General features: G+C 40.0%; 1 protein-coding gene across 4 annotated transcripts in view; it reads left to right on the top strand.

Annotated features, from left to right (window-relative positions):
- ccdc18 (coiled-coil domain containing 18) overlaps positions 1 to 17,385 on the top strand; it is a 43,663-nt gene extending 26,278 nt beyond the window's left edge. For 2 of the 4 annotated variants that reach the window (XM_031901001.1, XM_031901000.1), the window contains exons 19-27: positions 126 to 268; positions 1,206 to 1,369; positions 2,246 to 2,447; positions 6,382 to 6,481; positions 10,038 to 10,154; positions 11,427 to 11,570; positions 12,270 to 12,473; positions 13,239 to 13,355; positions 16,167 to 17,385. In XM_031901001.1, coding sequence (XP_031756861.1) covers positions 126 to 268; positions 1,206 to 1,369; positions 2,246 to 2,447; positions 6,382 to 6,481; positions 10,038 to 10,154; positions 11,427 to 11,570; positions 12,270 to 12,473; positions 13,239 to 13,355; positions 16,167 to 16,676 — 1,701 coding nt within the window. In that variant the 3' untranslated portion in view covers positions 16,677 to 17,385. The remainder of the gene's footprint in view (positions 1 to 125; positions 269 to 1,205; positions 1,370 to 2,245; positions 2,448 to 6,381; positions 6,482 to 10,037; positions 10,155 to 11,426; positions 11,571 to 12,269; positions 12,474 to 13,238; positions 13,356 to 16,166) is intronic. The other 2 variants (XM_002933794.5, XM_012962434.3) reach the window with 1 other exon arrangement.
- The last annotated feature ends 2,217 nt before the right edge of the window (positions 17,386 to 19,602 follow it).

The raw sequence follows: 19,602 nt of genomic DNA, 5'->3' as shown, positions 1-19,602 counted from the left end.
CCTCTGACACTTTAACAACATTAATACTGATGTTATTCTTGATAGTAACAAGGTTACCATTAATGTCATGCGGATAAGTAGCAATGTTAAGCAGTGTGGATAAAAAATATACACAATTTCTCTAGGTTTCCAAACTTGAATATGAACTTGAGAAGCAAAGATCCATCTCAGAAGATAAGCTTCAGAGGACACAAGATTTGCTGCATGCGGCCAATAGGGAAATAGGTCTAAAAACCCAAGAAGTACAGGAGGTGTGCTGCACACTGAAGTAAGTTTTTAAAGTGTATTACTCTGGTAAAGTAGCAGTTGCAGTCTGTGACTCTTATTGCAATAGTAGTTCTAAGATATTTTACTTTATTTCTCTGTGATATATTTAGTAATGAATTAAAGAATTTATTTTTTTCTCTTATTTAACAAATTTATATTAGCAGAAGTATCACATGCTTGCAAATAAGGTTACCACATTTTGAAGGCAGAAAAATATTATATATATATATATATATATATATATATATATATATATATATATGTGTGTGTGTGTGTGTGTGTGTTATCTTTCTTTCTTTTCTGTTATTTTTCTGTTATCTTTCTTTTTATAAATACCATATTTACCTCCAAACACTGGTGAGGATAAAACACTACTTAAATATTCAAGCCTCAAAGCCCTCAGAAGCAGAACCACCAACTTAACTTTACTCATTGTTTTGTACCCAGGAAGGAAAATATTCTTTAAAGCAGGACTGTCCAACTGATTGCCCATTGACTAGATATGGCCCTGAAAAATAAATTTATAGTCCCAGACTGCTTAAGAGCTTTACTAGTTTCTCTGGGCAACAATGTTTTATTGTAATATTGTGCCTGCGTGTGTACAGTGGATAATTGGACACTATATGGAAACACCTGGAGAGCACTTCTTTAAAGGGTCACTGTACTATTGGAAATCTTAAATTTAAAAAATTAAATAAAAAAATAAATAAATATATATATTCTAATGAGCAACAGTATGGCAGCTCCCAGTTGTATGCACAAACATAAATATTTAGAAAAATAAGGCTCACTGGGCAAAATATTCTAAGCCTATATTTTTTGAACATTTTATTAAAAGAAATTGTATATTCATGTTGACTATCTATCATGGGGATTAATTTTGTGGCAATTTCCATGTTGGCCTGCGATTTGCACTGAAATGTTATTTTGTTCTTCAGTGAGGTTAAACTTGAACTAAAACATTCCAAGGTGAAAATCCTGCAAATGGAAGAAGAGTTGGTCTCCTTCAAAAGCAAAGAAGAAAACAATGCCAGCATGTTTAACCAGCTGCAGAAGGATTTGCAGAAAACACAAGTGGAACTGGACATGAAAAAATGTGTTGGTAAGAAATGCAGTTATGTGTAGAGTACACTTTATGAAGCTTGGTACAGTGCTGACACATGGTGGCTCGGTGTGGGCCCCTGGCCTTCTACCATTAAGTTTTGGGGTCCAGGAAGCACTCCATTGCTAAGCATACTGAGGTTACTCACTGTAGTTATATCCAATTCCAATCCATTCCTTGCATTACTTACTATTTCTATAAGGGATGGTATGGCTCAGTGGTTTGATTACCACATTTTTGTACATACCGAGGCTCAATTCCTGACCAATATGTACATTTTTGGGGCACGTGGCAATCTGACGATCTTTCGTGCGACCGATCGTCAGATCCGCCACTAACCTTCAGGGCTGAAACAGGCAGATAAGGAGGTAGAAACAATAGGATTTCTACCTCCTTCTGCCGATTCAGCACTGAAGGCAGATTTAACTGGCCCGATCGGCGAGTCGACCGATATCAGCAGCTTCCTGTGATATCGATCGACTCGCCATACACGCACCGAATATCGTACGAAACGAGGTTTCGTACAATATTATCGGTGCGTGTATGGCCAGCTTAAGTCAGTTAAGTTCTGTGTGCTTCAAACACTAAACATAGATTGCAATAGCTACAACAACTCTATCTCTCCCTCAGTAATTTTCTGTACAGCTTTGGCTATAGGAATAAGAAGCTCGAGAACACCAAAGACTAAACTTTTTGGTAAAGTAGCTGACCCTTAATCACCAGTTTGTGGCTCAGAAAGCCCACAGCTTTAGTATAAACTGTTAACATTTGTTATACCAAATAACAAGCTTCTAAGTCTAATAATTTAGTGCAATACTATTTTGATTTGCCACAGATAAGTGTGTATTGTTTATCATGCCTCACATGTGGTTTTAGGGACAGAATTAGAGGAAAAATTACACAGTGCTGAAAAGGACATTAAAAGAAAAGAAGAGATGGAGATACAGCTCAGTGCTATGCAAAAGGATTTAGAGGGCTATACAAAACACATTGAGGAATTACAGGAAACACTGACAAAAACCCACTTGTCTGTGGAGGAGAAGCAAGTAATTATAGAAGGCCTTACAGAAGAGCTGAGGTAAGCAAAGTTTGTGTTGGATAAATTAGAATCCTCTGCAAGGGGCTTGCATAATGGTCTTGTGATGCTCTAGATTTGTATAATTAGAATGGAAGTTCATGAAAACTTCTTTGTGCAAGTCTAAAGCATTTTTATTTTATAATCTTTGTTCTAGTGCTATATATTGCTGCTATATATTGTCTTGTTAAAGGAACAGTAACACCAAAAAATGAAAGTGTATCAAAGTTACTATTATTAATATATTATGTACTATTGCCCTGCACTTGTAAAAGTTATGTGTGTGCTACTGAAACACTACTATAGGCTATATAAACAAAGCTGCTGAGGGGCAGCAATTCAAACTGAAAAAAGAGAAAAGGCACAGTTTACATAGCAGATAATGGATAAGATGTGTAGATTCTCATTGAATTCTACTGAGTTTATCTGTTATCTATTATTCAGCCTGTGCGTTTTCTCCTTTTTCGGGCTCTGGCACATGGGGAGATTAGTCGCCCCCGACAAAAATCCCTGTTCACGGGCGACTAATCTCCCCGAGTTGCCTTCACCTGCCATCCCACCAGCGAAAATGTAAGTCGCCGGTGGGATGGCACACGCGGCGGCACGATTTTGCGCAAATCGCCGAAGTTGCCTCGCAAGGCTTTTTCGGCGATTTCGGGAAATCGCGCCGCCGCGTGTGCCATCCCGCCGGCGACTTACATGTTCGCCGGTGGGATGGCGGCTCATGGCAACTCGGGGAGATTAGTCGCCCGCGAACAGGGAGTTTTGTCGTGGGCGACTAATCTCCCCGTGTGCCAGAGCCCTTCCAGCTTTAATGGCTGCCCCCATGAATAGATAACAGCTTTGTTTAATTTATATAATGAAATGCATTTTACTCTATTTTCTTTATGGGAAAAAATGTAGTCTAAAGGTTCCCATACATGGGCCAATAGTAGCTGCCAATATCGGTCCCTTGAAATTGGCCAGATATCGATCGGCCAGGTTAAAAGATTCAGTCGGATCGGGGACCGCATCGGCTCGTTGATGCGGTCCCCGAACCGACTGCCCCATTGCCGCCTATATTGGCCCCAGGGCCAAACAATCGAATTTAGCCTACACATTCCCCGATATCGCCCACCCGTAGGTGTGGTTATTTGTTGAAGATCTGCTCGCCAAGAATCCTAATAGTCTTATGGCAAGGTCCGTTATCCTTTATCTGGAAAGCTAATGCAGACCACACAAACACATATTATTTGTGCAGGTCTATTTCTATCCTAGATTTTTTAGGCATCGGTAGACCTGGAAATGTGTTTCTATGAAGTGATCTGGGAGTGTGGCCAACTTGCACTAGTGTTTGGCCAGGGTGTTTTTAAAATAAGGGCCTGTGCAACCGCTGATCCAGGGGCATCACAATCTGTAGTCATCTGGCCTTAGCCTTAAGATAGCTATAGAAGTACTGATTTTTCTTTTCATCCAATATCAGTCAGAAAATCGATCGGGCAGGTTATAAAGTTTTTGTCGTTAACAATGACATGCCCATTGTCCAATTGGCTGCAGGACCAAGTAGGCATTTCCCTTAGCCTTAGCGATATCACTTGAAATGGTAATTTTCGTTGATGGACAAATCATTCTTTTAAACAATCTTTTCAGTATAAGCTTGGTGCTACAATAACGAAAAACATCTTTTAAAAATCTTAACATATATGGCCAACTTTAAGGTGGCCATACACTGTAAGATCCCCTCAGTTGGCGAGGTCGCTAAACGAGTGGATTTTCTCCCAATTTGCCCACCTAAGGGCCAACCGATTGAATTAAAATGGTGGGTAAATTGGCAATCGGACTGAGGACTGCATCAGTCCCCAATCTGACAGGAAAATCAAACCTGTCCGATCAAGATCTGGACAATTTTAGTCTGTGCCCCAGTGGTCTGAAGGACCTGAATCGGTAGCTGACCGTGTATGGCCAACTTTATATGTTTTTTGCATTTTCTTTTTTCCCCTCATGTCCACCCTTGATTAGAGCAACAGCTGCAGTTCTGCATTGCAAGTAGCCAATCATCTGTGTGAGTTGGAGGTTCATAAGTAGATAGACAGACATTTCACATTTTTTGGCATTATATGTATGTATGTATAACTTTATTTGTAAAACGCCACAAGGGTACGCAGCGCTGTACAATCTTACAGAATACAAAATTACACACAGGGAGGATGAGTGATATAATAAATAATTATATTACTACCGTATATACTCGAGTATAAGCCGAGTTTTCCAGCACTCAAAATGTGCTAAAAAAGGAATCCTCGGCTTATACTCGAGGCAAGCTGGATTACTTGTCCTACCTGCACATCCCTCGGCAAAGCATAAACAAAGGTATCGCTGCGGCACACGGCGGGTCGCGCTGCTCGCCGAGAAAGTAAGTCTTAAATAAGTCAGTCTTAGGGGGTAACTGCACATCCATCGGCAAGCACGAACAAAGGTGACGCTCCAACCCTTCCCCCCTGCGGCACCCGAGCGCACACGGCGGGTCGCGCTGCGCGCCGAGAAAGTAAGTCTGTTTTAGGGGGTACCTGCACATCCATCGGCAAACACGAACAAAGGTCACGCTGCACGCACGCACGGGGGTCACGCTGTGTGCCAAGCAGGACCGAAGGTCGGGGCGCGCACCCCCCCAGCATCACCTTTCGTGCTTGCCGATGGATGTGCAGGTACCCCATAAGACATACTTATTTAAGACTTACTTTCTCGGTGCGCAGCGCGACCTTTGTTCATGCTTGCTTAGAACTGCTTCTGGAGATAAATTATAGGCCTGATGCATGTGCATCTGGACCCCACCTTTCTACTTGTGAGCTTCAGTTAGGAAGCCATTTACATAGATCCCATATAGATTTTGAAGGCCTGATAGAAGATCAATGCTTGGATTTTAGGGAGCTAAACACAGTTGTGACCATCTGCACACTAAATGAAATCACATATAAACCATCAAACAAAAATATTTTTCAGTAGTGGATGTAAGTACAGGCTTTTGACAACTAAAACTAGAACTGTGAATAGACTGTCAAATGGAGGGGCATACTGGGCCATTGCAATCTGATTGCATGTTGGGCCTGTAGCTCAGAGAGCCAAATAATTGTAGTGAAATGGCAGGGAAGCAAGCAAGGCAGTAAAATGGCAGGGAAGGCAATTCAAATTGCAGTCTGTATAGAAAGATGTATTAGAAAAATAAGGATGACAGATTATTCCTGATTTATACCTTCCTAGTGAGTTTATTCCGTTTGGTGCAAGTCAGTTGTGTGTGTAGACTGAGCACATTAAGGTTAACCCTGCAAGTAAGAGGTACTCTTGCTACTATAACCTTCTGAGGTGAACTGTAGCACGCTATAGCTCTACAACAACTTGCTGCAGCCGCACAGAATCAGAACAATGTGTGCAAATAACAGAGCAACAATCTGCAGCTACAGTAGCATATGCATTCTGCAGCATTATTACTCCAGCGGGTATGGCATAACATACAGTTATGGCAACATATCCTAACAGGGCAAAACTGTGCAGGACTATCATTACCTAGACACTACAAAAATTAAATGAGATATTAACCTGTACAACCTTGCATGTGGTTATCTTATGTTGGATGCGCCTCATTTTCCAGCCCATACCTTATGTTTATTAATATGGTAGTCATGTAAGCACTTGTGAGTGTCCTTTTATTAAATAATTTGATTATTGAAACTTAGCAGTAGCGGCTGCATTTTCCACCCTAGGCTTATACTCGAGTCAATACGTTTTTCCAGTTTTCTTAGGTAAAATTAGGTACCTCGGCTTATATTCGGATCGGCTTATACTCGAGTATATACGGTATATATTGGCCTACAATCAAATGGTAAAATAAAATAATTTTTTTTTTGTTGTTGTGCAAATAAGATTATATTTCTGGCCACAGTAAACGCATTTGTATTTACAGATCATGTAAGCAAGAACTTGAGGAGAGAGACCACGAATTGCTAGATATGGATCAGCTGCTAAAAGATCGCAACTGGGAACTGAAACAGCGAGCTGCACAAGTAGGCAATTGAAATACAGGGATTGTGCCACAAAAGTTCAAATTTGTACTGTATTAGACAGTATTAAGAAACTGCATTGTGTGGTAGTAAACATCAGGTAGAGAAATCAGTAAGTAAACAAGGAGAGGGCATGACACGTATATAAAGCCATTTGCTGGTAATCCCCCACCCCTCCTCCACTTTGCTTAATCTGCCTTTATGGTGTCTTATTCCAGCAAGAGCTCAAGTCACTTAACTACTTGTATCTGATTTGTACTAATGCACACATGGGGATAGATTTGATTTAGGCCATCCACGGGGTCAACACAGGCTATATTTGATCTTGGCCAAAACACAAATAAATTAGTCTGGGCAAAGCGACCTGCTGAGCTGGCCTAAATGATAAGTGACACTGCATCTCAAAGACACATTTCCTTTATGGAGAAAATGGCCATCTGAACATTCTGTAGTTTTAATATAGGATATTTTATGTCCTAGCCTGCATTTTATATATTATCTGGCTTAGAGTTCCATCAGTGATGTCAATAGTTTTGGCTTGAAGTAACTAATGACTAGTGCACTTTGAAGGGATACTGTTGTGATTTTTATGGTATACTTTTTATTTCTAAATTACACTGTTTACATAGCAAATAATTCACTCTACTATTGAAAAAGGTAATTCTTTATTAGCTGTAATATTGGCGTGTAAGCAGCCATCTCAGAGCATTGTGCCTGAGTCTGAGCATTCAGAATGAGCCAGCGCTACACATTAGAACTGCTTTCAGGTAACCTATTGTTTCTCCTACTCCCATGTAACTGGAGGAGTCCCAAGCCAGACTTGGATTTTTTTTTAATATTGAATGCTAGTCTGATATCTACTGGGAGCTGCTATCTTGCTACCTTCCCATTGTTCTGCTGATCAGCTGCTGGGAGGGGGTGATATCACTCCAACTTGCAGCTCAGCAGTAAAGTGTGACTGAAGTTTATCAGAGCACAGGTCACGTGGCTGTGGTACCCTGGGAAATTAAGAGTATGGCTAGCCCCATGTGAAATTTCAAATTTAAATATAAAAAACCTGTAGAGGATCCTCCTAGAGAAGCTTTATTAACTGATGCATTTTGAAAAAAAAAAACGTTTTCCCATGACAGTGTTCCTTTAATGTGTGAAAATATTCCAAACTGCCATTGTGGAGTAAAAATAAGACCTTACATACTGACATATAACTCTTTTATCATCATGTTCACATAATTCATATCTTTCTGGTTAATGGGTTTCTAGATAAGGTACATGGCCCACGGGGAGATGAGTTGCCCTCAGTTTATCTCAGTTACCATGGGCTAATCTTCTGAAAATGCCTTTCCACCAGCAGTACAGGGTCCCTCCTGGGAGGAGCCTTACTGGACTTTGATAACCATCAAAAAAGCCTATCCAGTTGGGGAACGAAATTCAAACACAGGTCAGCTCAGAGCTGACCTGTGTGGAGTGGGAACTTTTCCCCAAGGTATTCAACTTGTTGATAAGAAGATGGGATCAACCTGATGGAACCCTGCACAAAAATACTACAGTTTTTTTCCAGATACAAAGATCCAAAAGCAGAAGGAGTGGATGCGATGACATTTCCGTGGGCTTACATTTCACAGGGCTTACATCTTTCCCCCTTTCCCATGTTGCCGAGAGTTCTCAAGGAGAACCTAAAGTTGATGGTAGTAGCACCCTTTTGGGTGAGAAGATCTTGGTTTGCAGATGTATTCAACCTAGCAAAGGGGAGTTGGTTCCAGCTTCCAAATCATATGGACGTCATCCCTTAGGGCCCCATCTTACACCACAATCCAGCGATGCTGTCTTTGACAGAATGACTGAGATCGCCATTCTAAAGCACAAGGGTTTTTTGGAAGGGTGTTATAGCGACTATGATCGGGGCCAAGAAACAGGTATAATTCAAGGAGCAGCTCATGTGGCTCCCTTGTTCTGTCAACCTGCTCCATTATGGAATCTTAATCTGGTACTAAGGGCCATGCAGGGACCTCCCTTTGAACCAATGGTGTCAATTGATCTGGGCCATTTGACATGGAAAGTCTTTTGGCCGTTTAATCCACAAGGCAAGAATCCGAGCTGAGCGCTCTGCTTCACTTCACTTCTGGTTATTTCACAGTTGGTGTCTAAGATCCAGCCTATTGTAGTACCATCACTATGTCCGGCTCCCAAGAATGACAGTGAGAGGAAGCTGCATACCCTGGATGTGGTCAGAGCCTTGAAATATTATATGGAGAGAACTTCCTTTTTTAGGTGTTCAGATCATCTTTTTGTGCTCCCTGCAGGACCAAGGAAAGGGACAGCTGTGACTCAATCAGAATGGCACCTTGGAGATCATTGAGAAGTTAATTCTAAACTGTGAAGATCTTGATAACAGTCACTCAGATAGGTCAAAAGATCATAATATGATCCACTCCAGCAAATATATATGTGTGCTAAAATGGAGTGTAGAAGATACTGTTGAGGTGGAGTTAACAACACAGACAGAAAACTGAGGAAACTACCAGGGAAGAGATGGGAACAAATAAAATGAAAGGCAAAGCATGAAACAACAATGCATGTGCAACATAACAAGGGTCCTGAGCACCTCTTGGGCGTGGAGGAATGAGACTTCTGCAGAGCAGCTGTGCAGAGAGGCCAAATGCTCATCAGTCCATGCCTTCACAAGATTTTTAATGTCTTTTCCTACTTATATCCCCCAATGATGTAAGAGAAAAGGAGGTTTTTCTTTATAAATTACTGTTAAATCTCTTATCTAGTCCAGGGGTCCCCAACCTTTCTTAAGGTGCCCATACACATTAAGATCCACTCGCTTGACAACCTCGGGTGGGCAATATCGGGAAAATGTAGGCTAATTCGATCATTTGGACCTTAACCTGATATCTTTTAACCTGCCCGATATCTGGCCAATTTCAGGCCAGATATCGGCTGGGTATGGCCGACGTTTCTGGCCCTACACGGGCCGATAAGCATCATAAAAGTTCATGGAGGTGCCAAATAAGGGCTACGACTGGCTATTAGGTAGCCTCTATGCACACTGTCAGCTTACAGGGGGCTTTATTTGGTAGTAAATCTTGTTTGTATTCAACCAAAACTGAGTAGTATATGGAAGAGGAGTAGAAAATTTCAATTGTGTCAGTGTCCTGCCTCCTGGTGGGAGGAGCTTAACCCAGTGGTTCCTGTGTTCCCCAATGGACTAGAGAGAAAGAGATTTAACGGTAAATTGTACAAAAATCTCCTTCTTGGTAACCCATGCATATCAATCAGCTACCTGAAATTCCTGGGCCTGAGATAAACTTTGATTGCATGAAATATGCAGATAATCCTAAGAACACAATCTGTTAAGAAGTTAAAATGTATAGACATTCAGTAATCTTAATTTGCAGCTCAGGTACATTACTTACTGATCTTTAATTATCCTTTTACAATAGCCAACTTATTGTAATAGTAAGATCTATCATAAATCTTGCATCTTGTTAAAAACAAATTATGTTTGAAAACTTTTTAATTGTAATATTTGCTCTTTTTTCTTTCTAAACCGTAGTTAACCCAGCTGGACATGAGTATTCGGGAGCACAAAGGAGAGATGGAACAAAAAATTCTAAGACTGGAAAGTGCTTTGGAGAAAGCTAAATTAGAAGACCGGGATCATATTAAGGAGGTTAGTAAAATTATAAACTATTTAGACATATACTGTTTATATGTAATGGTGAAACCATCGGGATATGATTTGTTTTTTTCATGGCAATAAGTTTTTATTTGAAACCAAAGAATATGTACAGACTGTGATTCATTAATCAACAAATGTAGTGTATCCGAATCTTAACAACATAAGTATAATCTGGTATCTTGTTAATTAGTGATAATTATGTCTTATTAGGCAAACATTAGTCTGTATAGATACAAAAGGGTCCTGAAGGTATTCCCTATCAAGGAGGCCCCCTTAGTCCCATTATCTTAAATCTTACAAGTATTTTCAATAATTAACACTAATCAATAATAATAACTAAGTAGACAGGCCATCTTGTTTATAGTTTAAATCTAGTACTTTTGTTATGCTTAGTTCAATTACAAGTTAGTTGTGATCCAGTAATTGTAATTCAATGTTAGGGTTAGGGTACTGGTGCCATGGTTCCCAGATCGTACCGATGCCATGGTTCCCAGATTTGAAGAAATTTCTTGTGAGTATCCCTTAATATGCTGGCCTTTTTTTCCATAGCCATAATCTGATCGATTTTGTTGTTGATAAAGTCAATAGGGATTTGTTTAGATTTTAATGCTTTGGCGATAGTACCAAAAGCATTAAAAGCATAGTATTTAGCTGCAGTCATAATGACAATAAATAACTGTAATTATAGTAAGAGCATCTGGTTTCTTACATAATAAAGTAGTAGCTGGAAAGCATCTTGGGTCAGATGCAGGTATAAATTTCACAATACAAGCTGGAACTAGATACCATCTAAAAAGGAAAATGTATTCTAAATGAGAAATGTTATGTGAGGATCCCTTAACAGTTAACTGTATAGATTCCCAATCGTCTTTTTGTACGCAGGAGTGTTTGCCATGCTGAAACTTATAACCATTGGTTCAAGGGGGCTTCAAAAAAATCACTCTTCTAAGCTTAGGGCTTCTCAGACACCAAGGGAGTCTCAGATTAATTAGCTCAGTTATGTAAGTGCCATTGCGCTTGCGCAAAGTGCAAAAGTTATAGCATACGGAATTCTTCAGTACGGGGAACCAAATGCTTGTCAATATATGCTTGAGGTGTATAAGGGCCGGATCTAGCCAATAGGTGACCAGTGGCCCATATTTTATTTTTGGTCCACCATTTAAAAAAGCTACGATTAATTCCAGACAAAAACATGGGTCAGGCAATTGATTTATAAATTGACTTGTAAATATAACAGATGTTTTAATAACCCTGTTATTACAGATCACATCTTTAGATGAAAGATTGCAACAAACAAGAGATCAGCTCTGTGAAAAAGATTTTGACTTGGTGCAAAAAGACCAAGTTATAAATCAACTGAAGAAGGACATTGAGCGAAGTCAGCAAACAATTACTGATATGGAAAAGGTAAGGATGCAGCTTACCTTATAAATCTTATTACAACCCTAAAAAAAATGGAAAGGAGAATGGGATAATATGTCTATGAAGATTCTAATTTATCTAGGTCATGATATACAGTATCTAGTAGAATTAAGTCCAAAACAATTGGACTTTTCTGAGTTTTCTTGAAAACGTTTCACCACTCATCCGAGTTGAAATGAGGGTAGGGAATTCCCAAGCATTTAAACCCTTGAGGGTAGTACAGTCACAGACATCCAATCACAATGGCTCCATTGAACTTATTCAGTTAGGTGTTGGCTGAAATTCACAAGTGTAAGAAAGTATGATCCAGTCACAATGGTACCATGATTCTCGTTGAGGTAGGTGTTAATCTTTCAAAGTACGTGACTGGAAGTGTGAATTGTTGTAAAACCACTGAGGTAAGGATGTCAAAGCAGTATCGTAATCTGCTGACAAGAGAGTAGTTGTAGCAAGCAATGTAGTTTCCAGTAGTAATTGTAAGGCTGATATGTGGAGGGTTAAAGAGTATAGAGCAGATGAGCTGAACCTAAGCCTGAAATAAGATCAAACACTAATTATGGCTTAGCTCTCATAAACAGCAGGGGAATCCGCAGACTATATGCACCATTGCTTTTCTTTAGTGTTTTTGTTGCCAATTCTTTTGGGGCTGCTGGAAAATCTTTTAAGCGTAACTATGTATTTTAGACTTTAAAAGTGCAGGAGCAACGTATCTCAGAAAGGCATCAAGACGGTATGGACCTCAGCAAGCAATTACGCCTTGCCCAAGAACGAATGCATTTCTCCCAGCAGGAGCTCCTAAAAACCCGACAACAGTTGGCTGAGGCTCAGAAAGAATCAGACAGGCTTACACAACAGCTAGAAGGAATGGATCTCATTTCCAAAGAAAAGGTAATGGTAATGACATTAGCATTGCCAGGCTACTACCTGGCAAAATGTGGCTGTTTTTAGCCTGAGCATAGCAGAGGTCAGAACTCCCTGTGTGCTATTACCGCTAGGCTAAGGACTCACTGAGCAGTTCAGTCGCCCGTGGGCAGCTAACTGCTCCGAATTGGCTTTCCACCAGCAACAATAGGAGTCTTCAGTGGGAAGCCCTTTGCATAGCTACTGTATTCCAAAGTTGCGCAAAGTTTCCTCCTGCAGGCCTGCGATAGCAGAGATCTATCATGCGCGACTGAACCGCTCCTTGGGTCCTTAGCCTTAGGCTTCTGCCATAAGCATGCCAAAAATGTACTCATACGCCTCTAAAAACGTAGGCCCACGTTAGGATTTTGGCAAAGACCTGCCTACTCAAGCGTTTCTTTTGCCAAATTCTTTTCCCTATACTTATTAAATTGCTGTGTGTCATACATTTCCTTTATCCAGGTCCCAAGCATTCAAGATAATAAATCCCATACCTGCATAGCTATATGTAACATTAGGGGTTGCTTTGCCGGTTATCAAAACAGATTTATATTTTCTCAAACTGGAAAGATTGCAACTTTTTCAGGTGATTAAAATTAATGGCCTGGCATTTCTGGGGCCTTGTTCAGAAGCAGTTAAAGATAAAATTTTGGATTAGGTTCTTCACCTGATTATCTTTGTATTAGTCTTTTTGAGAAGGACAGAACAGCCACCACTATCCAATTAACTAAAGTTATCCTTTATATGAACCAGCTGCAGCATGCAGAACAAATGTTAGAAGAAACAAATGAAACAATATGTAATCTAAAGATGGAACTTCAGGCCAGGAACGAGGTCATCAAAGCAACAAATGAAGTATTGATACTAAAGGTAAGGAAAACTAAGTGCATACAGTGGGCAATTATAGGGAATACAGTTTTATACAAACATCTGCCTTTCTTTGCACATAGAGTGGATTTTGGCCCAACAATTCACACAGTTCACACTGCAGATTTTTGGGTCAGTAACCTGTATAAACAGTCACAGGTGGATGCCATTGGGGCAGTTATTTTTTCGGCTTTTTCCCAAAATCAAGTGTGACATTAGCCTTGCAGTATAGTCCCGCAGTAGTTACATTTTAGGTCTATACTTATCTACTGTTAAAATTTAAATTTATGTTTTTGTTATTCCTTCTTATAGAGCAGTGCTGTCCAACTGGCGGCCCGCGGGCCGCATGCGGCCCGCGACCCCCCTCTGTGTGGCCCCCCACCTGTCTGGCTGCTTTGATGGCTTACCTTTGTGTAAGCATTAAATGGTATCAGTACTGAGATTAACTGGCCCCCTGCATGGTTCTCACCTCAGATTCAGGCTGTAATCAGGCTGTATTGTTTAAATATGTAATTCCCTGTGTTATTCACACCTTTTAATCTCTGCATTGTTCACCCCCTGCAGTGTTCACACCTCAGGCTCAGGCTGTAATCACCCCCATTGTTCCCCTGTTCACACCTCAGGAGCAGTAGAAACCCACAAATAATCCCTGCACACTACAAAAAGAATATATACTGAGGTGGTACTGCAATTAAAAAGTTTTTTAATATATAGTTATTGTGCAGACTGTAGGAGCAGTGCCAGCATTGTGTCACTGTATGTGCCATACACACAGGCATCATAGGGCAAGCAGAGTATGGCACACACAGGCAGGGTAGGGAAGGCAGAGTATGGCACACAGAGGCAGAATATGGCACAAACCAACCAAGAATGGCAAACACAGTGAAAGTATGGCACACGCAGGCAGGGTAGGGAAGGCAGAGTATGGCACACACAGGCAGGGTAGGGAAGGCAGAGTATGGCACACACAGGCAGGGTAGGGAAGGCAGAGTATGGCACACACAGGCAGGGTAGGGAAGGCAGAGTATGGCACACACAGGCAGGGTAGGGAAGGCAGAGTATGGCACACACAGGCAGGGTAGGGAAGGCAGAGTATGGCACACACAGGCAGGGTAGGGAAGGCAGAGTATGGCACACACAGGCAGGGTAGGGAAGGCAGAGTATGGCACACATAGGCAGGGTAGGGAAGGCAGAGTATGGCACACACAGGCAGGGTAGGGAAGGCAGAGTATGGCAGGTTTTTGCTGTACTACAACCATTAATATGGGTATGGTCATGTGATAACATGGGTGTGGTTTCAAGCGGTTTCAAAAAGGGGAGTGGTCAAAACTGGCTTCCATTATCGGCCCTCCACTACGTAGGTCGGAAAAATTCCGGCCCTCGGTACAACAGAAGTTGGACAGCACTGTTATAGAGCATTTGTCTGGCATATTTGGTCCATACTCATATCCGCTCACTGTGTATCATAAACCAAACAGAGCAACAGGACTGTTGGTATGAGAATGGCAATGCCTCATTAATGATTGTATGAATAAGGAAATGGAATGCTGCCCATGTGCTTGGTACTACAAACCTCAGTTGTTTTGTGCTGACAGTAAAGGCCCACACACACACAGAAACTGCAACATTTACATTTGCCATCTCAGTTTGCACCTATGTGATACTTGTTAGCATGATTGTCTTGCTTGCTTTAAGCGGTTTTAGGGGCCCTATAAACTTAGAATACATTTAGTAGGATCTAAATGTACTGTTGCTATGGTCCCCCTTACCCTAGCTACAAGGCAGTGGTTTGACTGACAATCTAAAAGATGAAATGTGAAGGATCAGAAGAGATATTATAAAATAATAATAACAATAAAATTCTGGCCTCTGAATGAATATGCTTTCTGGTTGCGATCACTGGCAGTCTAATAGCGATTTTAAACTTCATTTTGGAGAAAGACAAAATTAACAGCTTAAAAACTACACCAAAAAGAAAATGAAGACCAAATGCAACTTGTGTCAGAACATCACTGTTCGCATTATGCTAAAAGTAATTTAAAGGAATACTGTCATGATTTTTATGGTATGCTTTTTATTTCTAAATTATACTGTTTACATAGCAAATAATTCACTCTACCATTTAAAATTTTATTCTTGAACCAACAAATGTATTTTTTTTAGTTGTAATATTGGCGTGTAGGCGCCATCTCAGTGCATTGAGCTTTCAGAAGCACTACACATTAGAACTGCTTTCAGGTAACCTATTGTTTCTCCTACTCCCATGTAACTGGAGGAGTCCCAAGCTGGACTTGGATTTAGTATTGAGTGGTATTCTGATATCTACCAGGAGCTGCTATTTGGTACCTTCAGATTGTTCTGCTGATCGGCTGCTGGGAGGGGGGGTGATATCACTCCAACTTGCAGCTCTGCAGTAAAGTGTGGCTGAAGTTTATCAGACCACAGGTCACATGGATGTGGTACCCTGGGAAATGAAGAATATGGTTAGCCCCATGTGAAATGGGAGAAGCTCTATTAACTGATGTGTTTTCCCATGACACTAATTATTAACTGATGTGTTTTTCTTTTAATTGTAATCTGTCATTTCAGTTGGGCTTGATGGTTAAAGTGTGTGCCTACCTGCTATAGATTTTCCAGTGCACATCAGATTCTTGTTGAGGGAATATGCATGGTTAGTTGTCAGTATGTATAGTGTAGTAATCACCATATTGTTTAGTAGTGAGAACTGGTTTATGATTTGCCCCATTGTTCTGTCAGATACCTGGGATCTTATCTAGTCTTTAAAAGTTTTTTTTCTTCTTGTTACATATTCAGGAATCTGAGTTAACACGGCTGAAAACCCGGATTTCAAGCTATGAAAGAACATTAGGCCTTAAGCAGCTGTCAGACACTACTGCTAACCCATCAGTATCTTTTATAGATCACCACCCTATGGAATCATACAAACATCCTGAGGCTTCAGACTTGTGGCGGCTCAGCCCACCACTCAGTGCCAGTAATCTAAGTCTGACAGACATGAGCTCTTTGGAGTTGCCTAAAAGCATGTTGGAAGTTATGAAGGACCTGGCTCCACCAGACTCTCCACCAATGAAGGATACTAGCGAGGGGGCATCTTGTGTGTCTTCTGATAGTCTGAACAATTCTTCATTTAACCCTCTTACATACACGTTGGATGAAAACTGTGATTTTACTTCTGACTGCCCAGACCTAACAACTCTTAGTGGAATGCTTAAATACATAAAGAAAGAGATGAGATTATCTGAATATCCAGCGGAACATAGCCCCAGCAAGGATGCTGAGATTGATGGCGGATTCTTAGGATAGCAGGTTTTTCCATGAAGTAATAAAGGATTGTTAAACTCGTGGCCATAATTCAAGTTGCCTGTGGGGTTAGCAGTGAGAAATGAATTAAGCATGTTACTTACTTAGTGAGGGCACATATTAAAATGTTTCTTATTTGAAATCTACAGGTTTGCAATGTATATTAATAGAGAGAAAGAATAAATGGCTATTGAAAGAGAAACTGAAGCCAATGAAGTTTAATATTATTGAGCACCAGAAGTTAGGTTGCTCCCATGGAGAATAATAACTTCCAACTTTCAGTGAAGGGTCTGAGCTATATTTTGGGGCGCAGTTTCGCCAGTCCTGCTGAAACAAAGTGCCATCCCCAAGACATTGGTTACCCTAAACCTCTTTGTCTTGTATAGTAAATACGCCCATGTACTAGGGCTTTACTCTTACTTTGAACTGTAAATGCATTCATGAAACAAGTTGGTAATGTATATTCTTATAATTGATTCAGCGGATGAAATATCCATTATGAGTGACAGACACTGGAAGGGAAATAAAGGCACATGATCATTTTCTAAGCAATCTTTTATTGATGCACTTTTATTATTTATTTGTATCATAGTTTTATTTATATGTTTACTGTTTTTGTAGACTTTTGTGACATCTACTGTGTGATTATTTGTACAATTTTTATACCATAAATTGTGTGAAAACAATCTGAAATAAAATTATTCAAAACATATTTCCTTTATTCCTGCCAACATAAATGGTTTCAATGGTCTAAAATGGGATCTTGCAGGAGAATGGCTTGGAACACTTTTTATGACAGCTAAGGGTCCAAAGTAATCCTTATGCAGAGGAAAGGAACGTTAATACATCCCTACACAGAATACAGCATTGCAGCATTAAGTTCAGGTATGTAGAACGGAGCTAGTATTGCAAAAAGAAAAGGGACAATAACTAAAAAATGCACCTTTTCATGGCTCACTGTAACATACATTCATCTCAAAGTTTCGAGATATTGGGATTTTGATATTTATTAAGGTATATATGTTCTCAGCAAACCTTTACAGATATCAATAAAATGCCTCTTTGATGCAGATTCAGTAGCGTGTTTACCTAATGCTGATCACTTTTTGCTTTGTCCCGAGATCCCTGTTGCACTACAATATAATGGGTTTAATGTATTAAGGTGGGTGTCAAGTGAACCTAACCTATAGTGTAATAAGATAATGATATATTTCCATAAATGCAGAAATGGAAGTTTCAACTTAAAATTGCACGATCTGTCACCTAATAACTACTATCAGGCTGGAGAGCAGCCCCTGGAGTAGTAGCGTGAGAGCAGCACTAGACCCTGAGTATATAGGCGGCTCAGATATGAGGGATCCAGATAAGGCCATCTGTCATCTATATTGCTATAAGCAAATAGTTGGCTGTCTCCATGTCACTACAGTTCAGCATGTGATTGATTGGGTGGACAAATTATTGTGTGGGGCTGTGGATGGGGATCTAGGATGTAAGATAAATAAATTGTCTTCCAAAGTTGATTCAAAATGTTACCTGTTTCACGTGCAAAAAACTTGCAAACATTTGGTGGCAGCTTTATTGCACCTTAGTGGAAGGGGTCTACTGTGTTGGGGGGAAGAATAACAAAGAATCTGAAAGGTTATTTAAAGGGCATGTCAACCCCAAATATATTTTTTTGCATAATAAAAGAAAGCATAATTCTAAGCAACTTTCCAATATGAAATAATTAAAAATTTGTAGCGCTTTAAAAGTTATTTGTGAACTCCTGGTTGTTACTTTTTAAACAATGTTGCAACTGTCAGGCTCCTCCAGCAAGATAGGTCTGTCAGTCTGCTGCCTTGTGTTACATTGTTTCAACAGTCAGAGCCAGTGAATAGAAAAGGACAGGCAAACACCACTTTTAATAGCAGTTATATATACAAGTAACTCAAAAATCAGTACAAATTGGTAATGAATGTATATTGCAAAGCTGCTTAGAATTTTGTTTTCTTTTATTAGGCAAAAAATGATATTTTGTGTTGCCTTGTCCTTTAAACTAGAAAAGAGGAGATTGATTGGTTTAGATTACCATGGGGTGGGGGGGCAAGTATTAGTTTGGGATCTAGGTCAGGGAATAAATTTGGGATATGAGCGAGGATAGTATAGCTGGTTAGAAAGGTCCAACTGTCACAATGAAAGATAAACTTTTATGTACAGCTCTTCATAAAAACTAACCAAACAATGCAAAAATATGGAACCTCTGCTGCCTTTCTGCAGATATATGGAGCTTGTGGGGCAAAATAGGAGAGTTCCTACATGAACAGAGGATTATAGTTATTGGAAAGCAGGGGAGGATTAAACCTATTCCTTACACAGAAATTTAAACCCATTGTATTCTACAGAGTTTATCTGCTATGTAACCTGTGCATTGTGTCCTTTTCCAGCTTGAATGGCTGCTTCTTTTTATAAAATATAGTAGCATTTCTGAAGCAAGCACACATTTTACAAGTGCAGGGCAACAGTACATTGTATTTTTATTACTTTAAATGTTCTAATTTTAGCGTTTTTGTGTTTGATTAATATATACATTTTATATAATCTTTTGTCTTTATGCACATTATCCCATGCTGCACTTGTAATTTAACAAACATTTTACTTACATCAGCAAATTGAAAAGCAAATTAGGAAAAATATTTCTAAAGGGAGGAAATAATGCTGTGTTTGGGAACCTTAGGGTCAAGCAGTGATACACATCACTAGTTGTTCAAACTGAGACAACACAGTGCAGTATTCATGGGTAATGATAATAAATTCAAGACTAATTCTGTCTCACTGTTAGCCTGCAAGCAGAGTGGCATACAAAGCTTAGCTCATTATGATGTTAACACCAATTAATGTCAAAAAGGGGATTATCCGGCATTAGAGAGAGAGAATGTGTAGGTCTGCAATT

This window comes from Xenopus tropicalis, chromosome 4 (assembly GCF_000004195.4).
Source record: "Xenopus tropicalis strain Nigerian chromosome 4, UCB_Xtro_10.0, whole genome shotgun sequence".
In the NCBI taxonomy this organism is placed as follows: domain Eukaryota; kingdom Metazoa; phylum Chordata; class Amphibia; order Anura; family Pipidae; genus Xenopus; species Xenopus tropicalis.
Note: the sequence above shows the minus strand (reverse complement) of the source record. Positions and strands in the feature narration are given on the sequence as shown.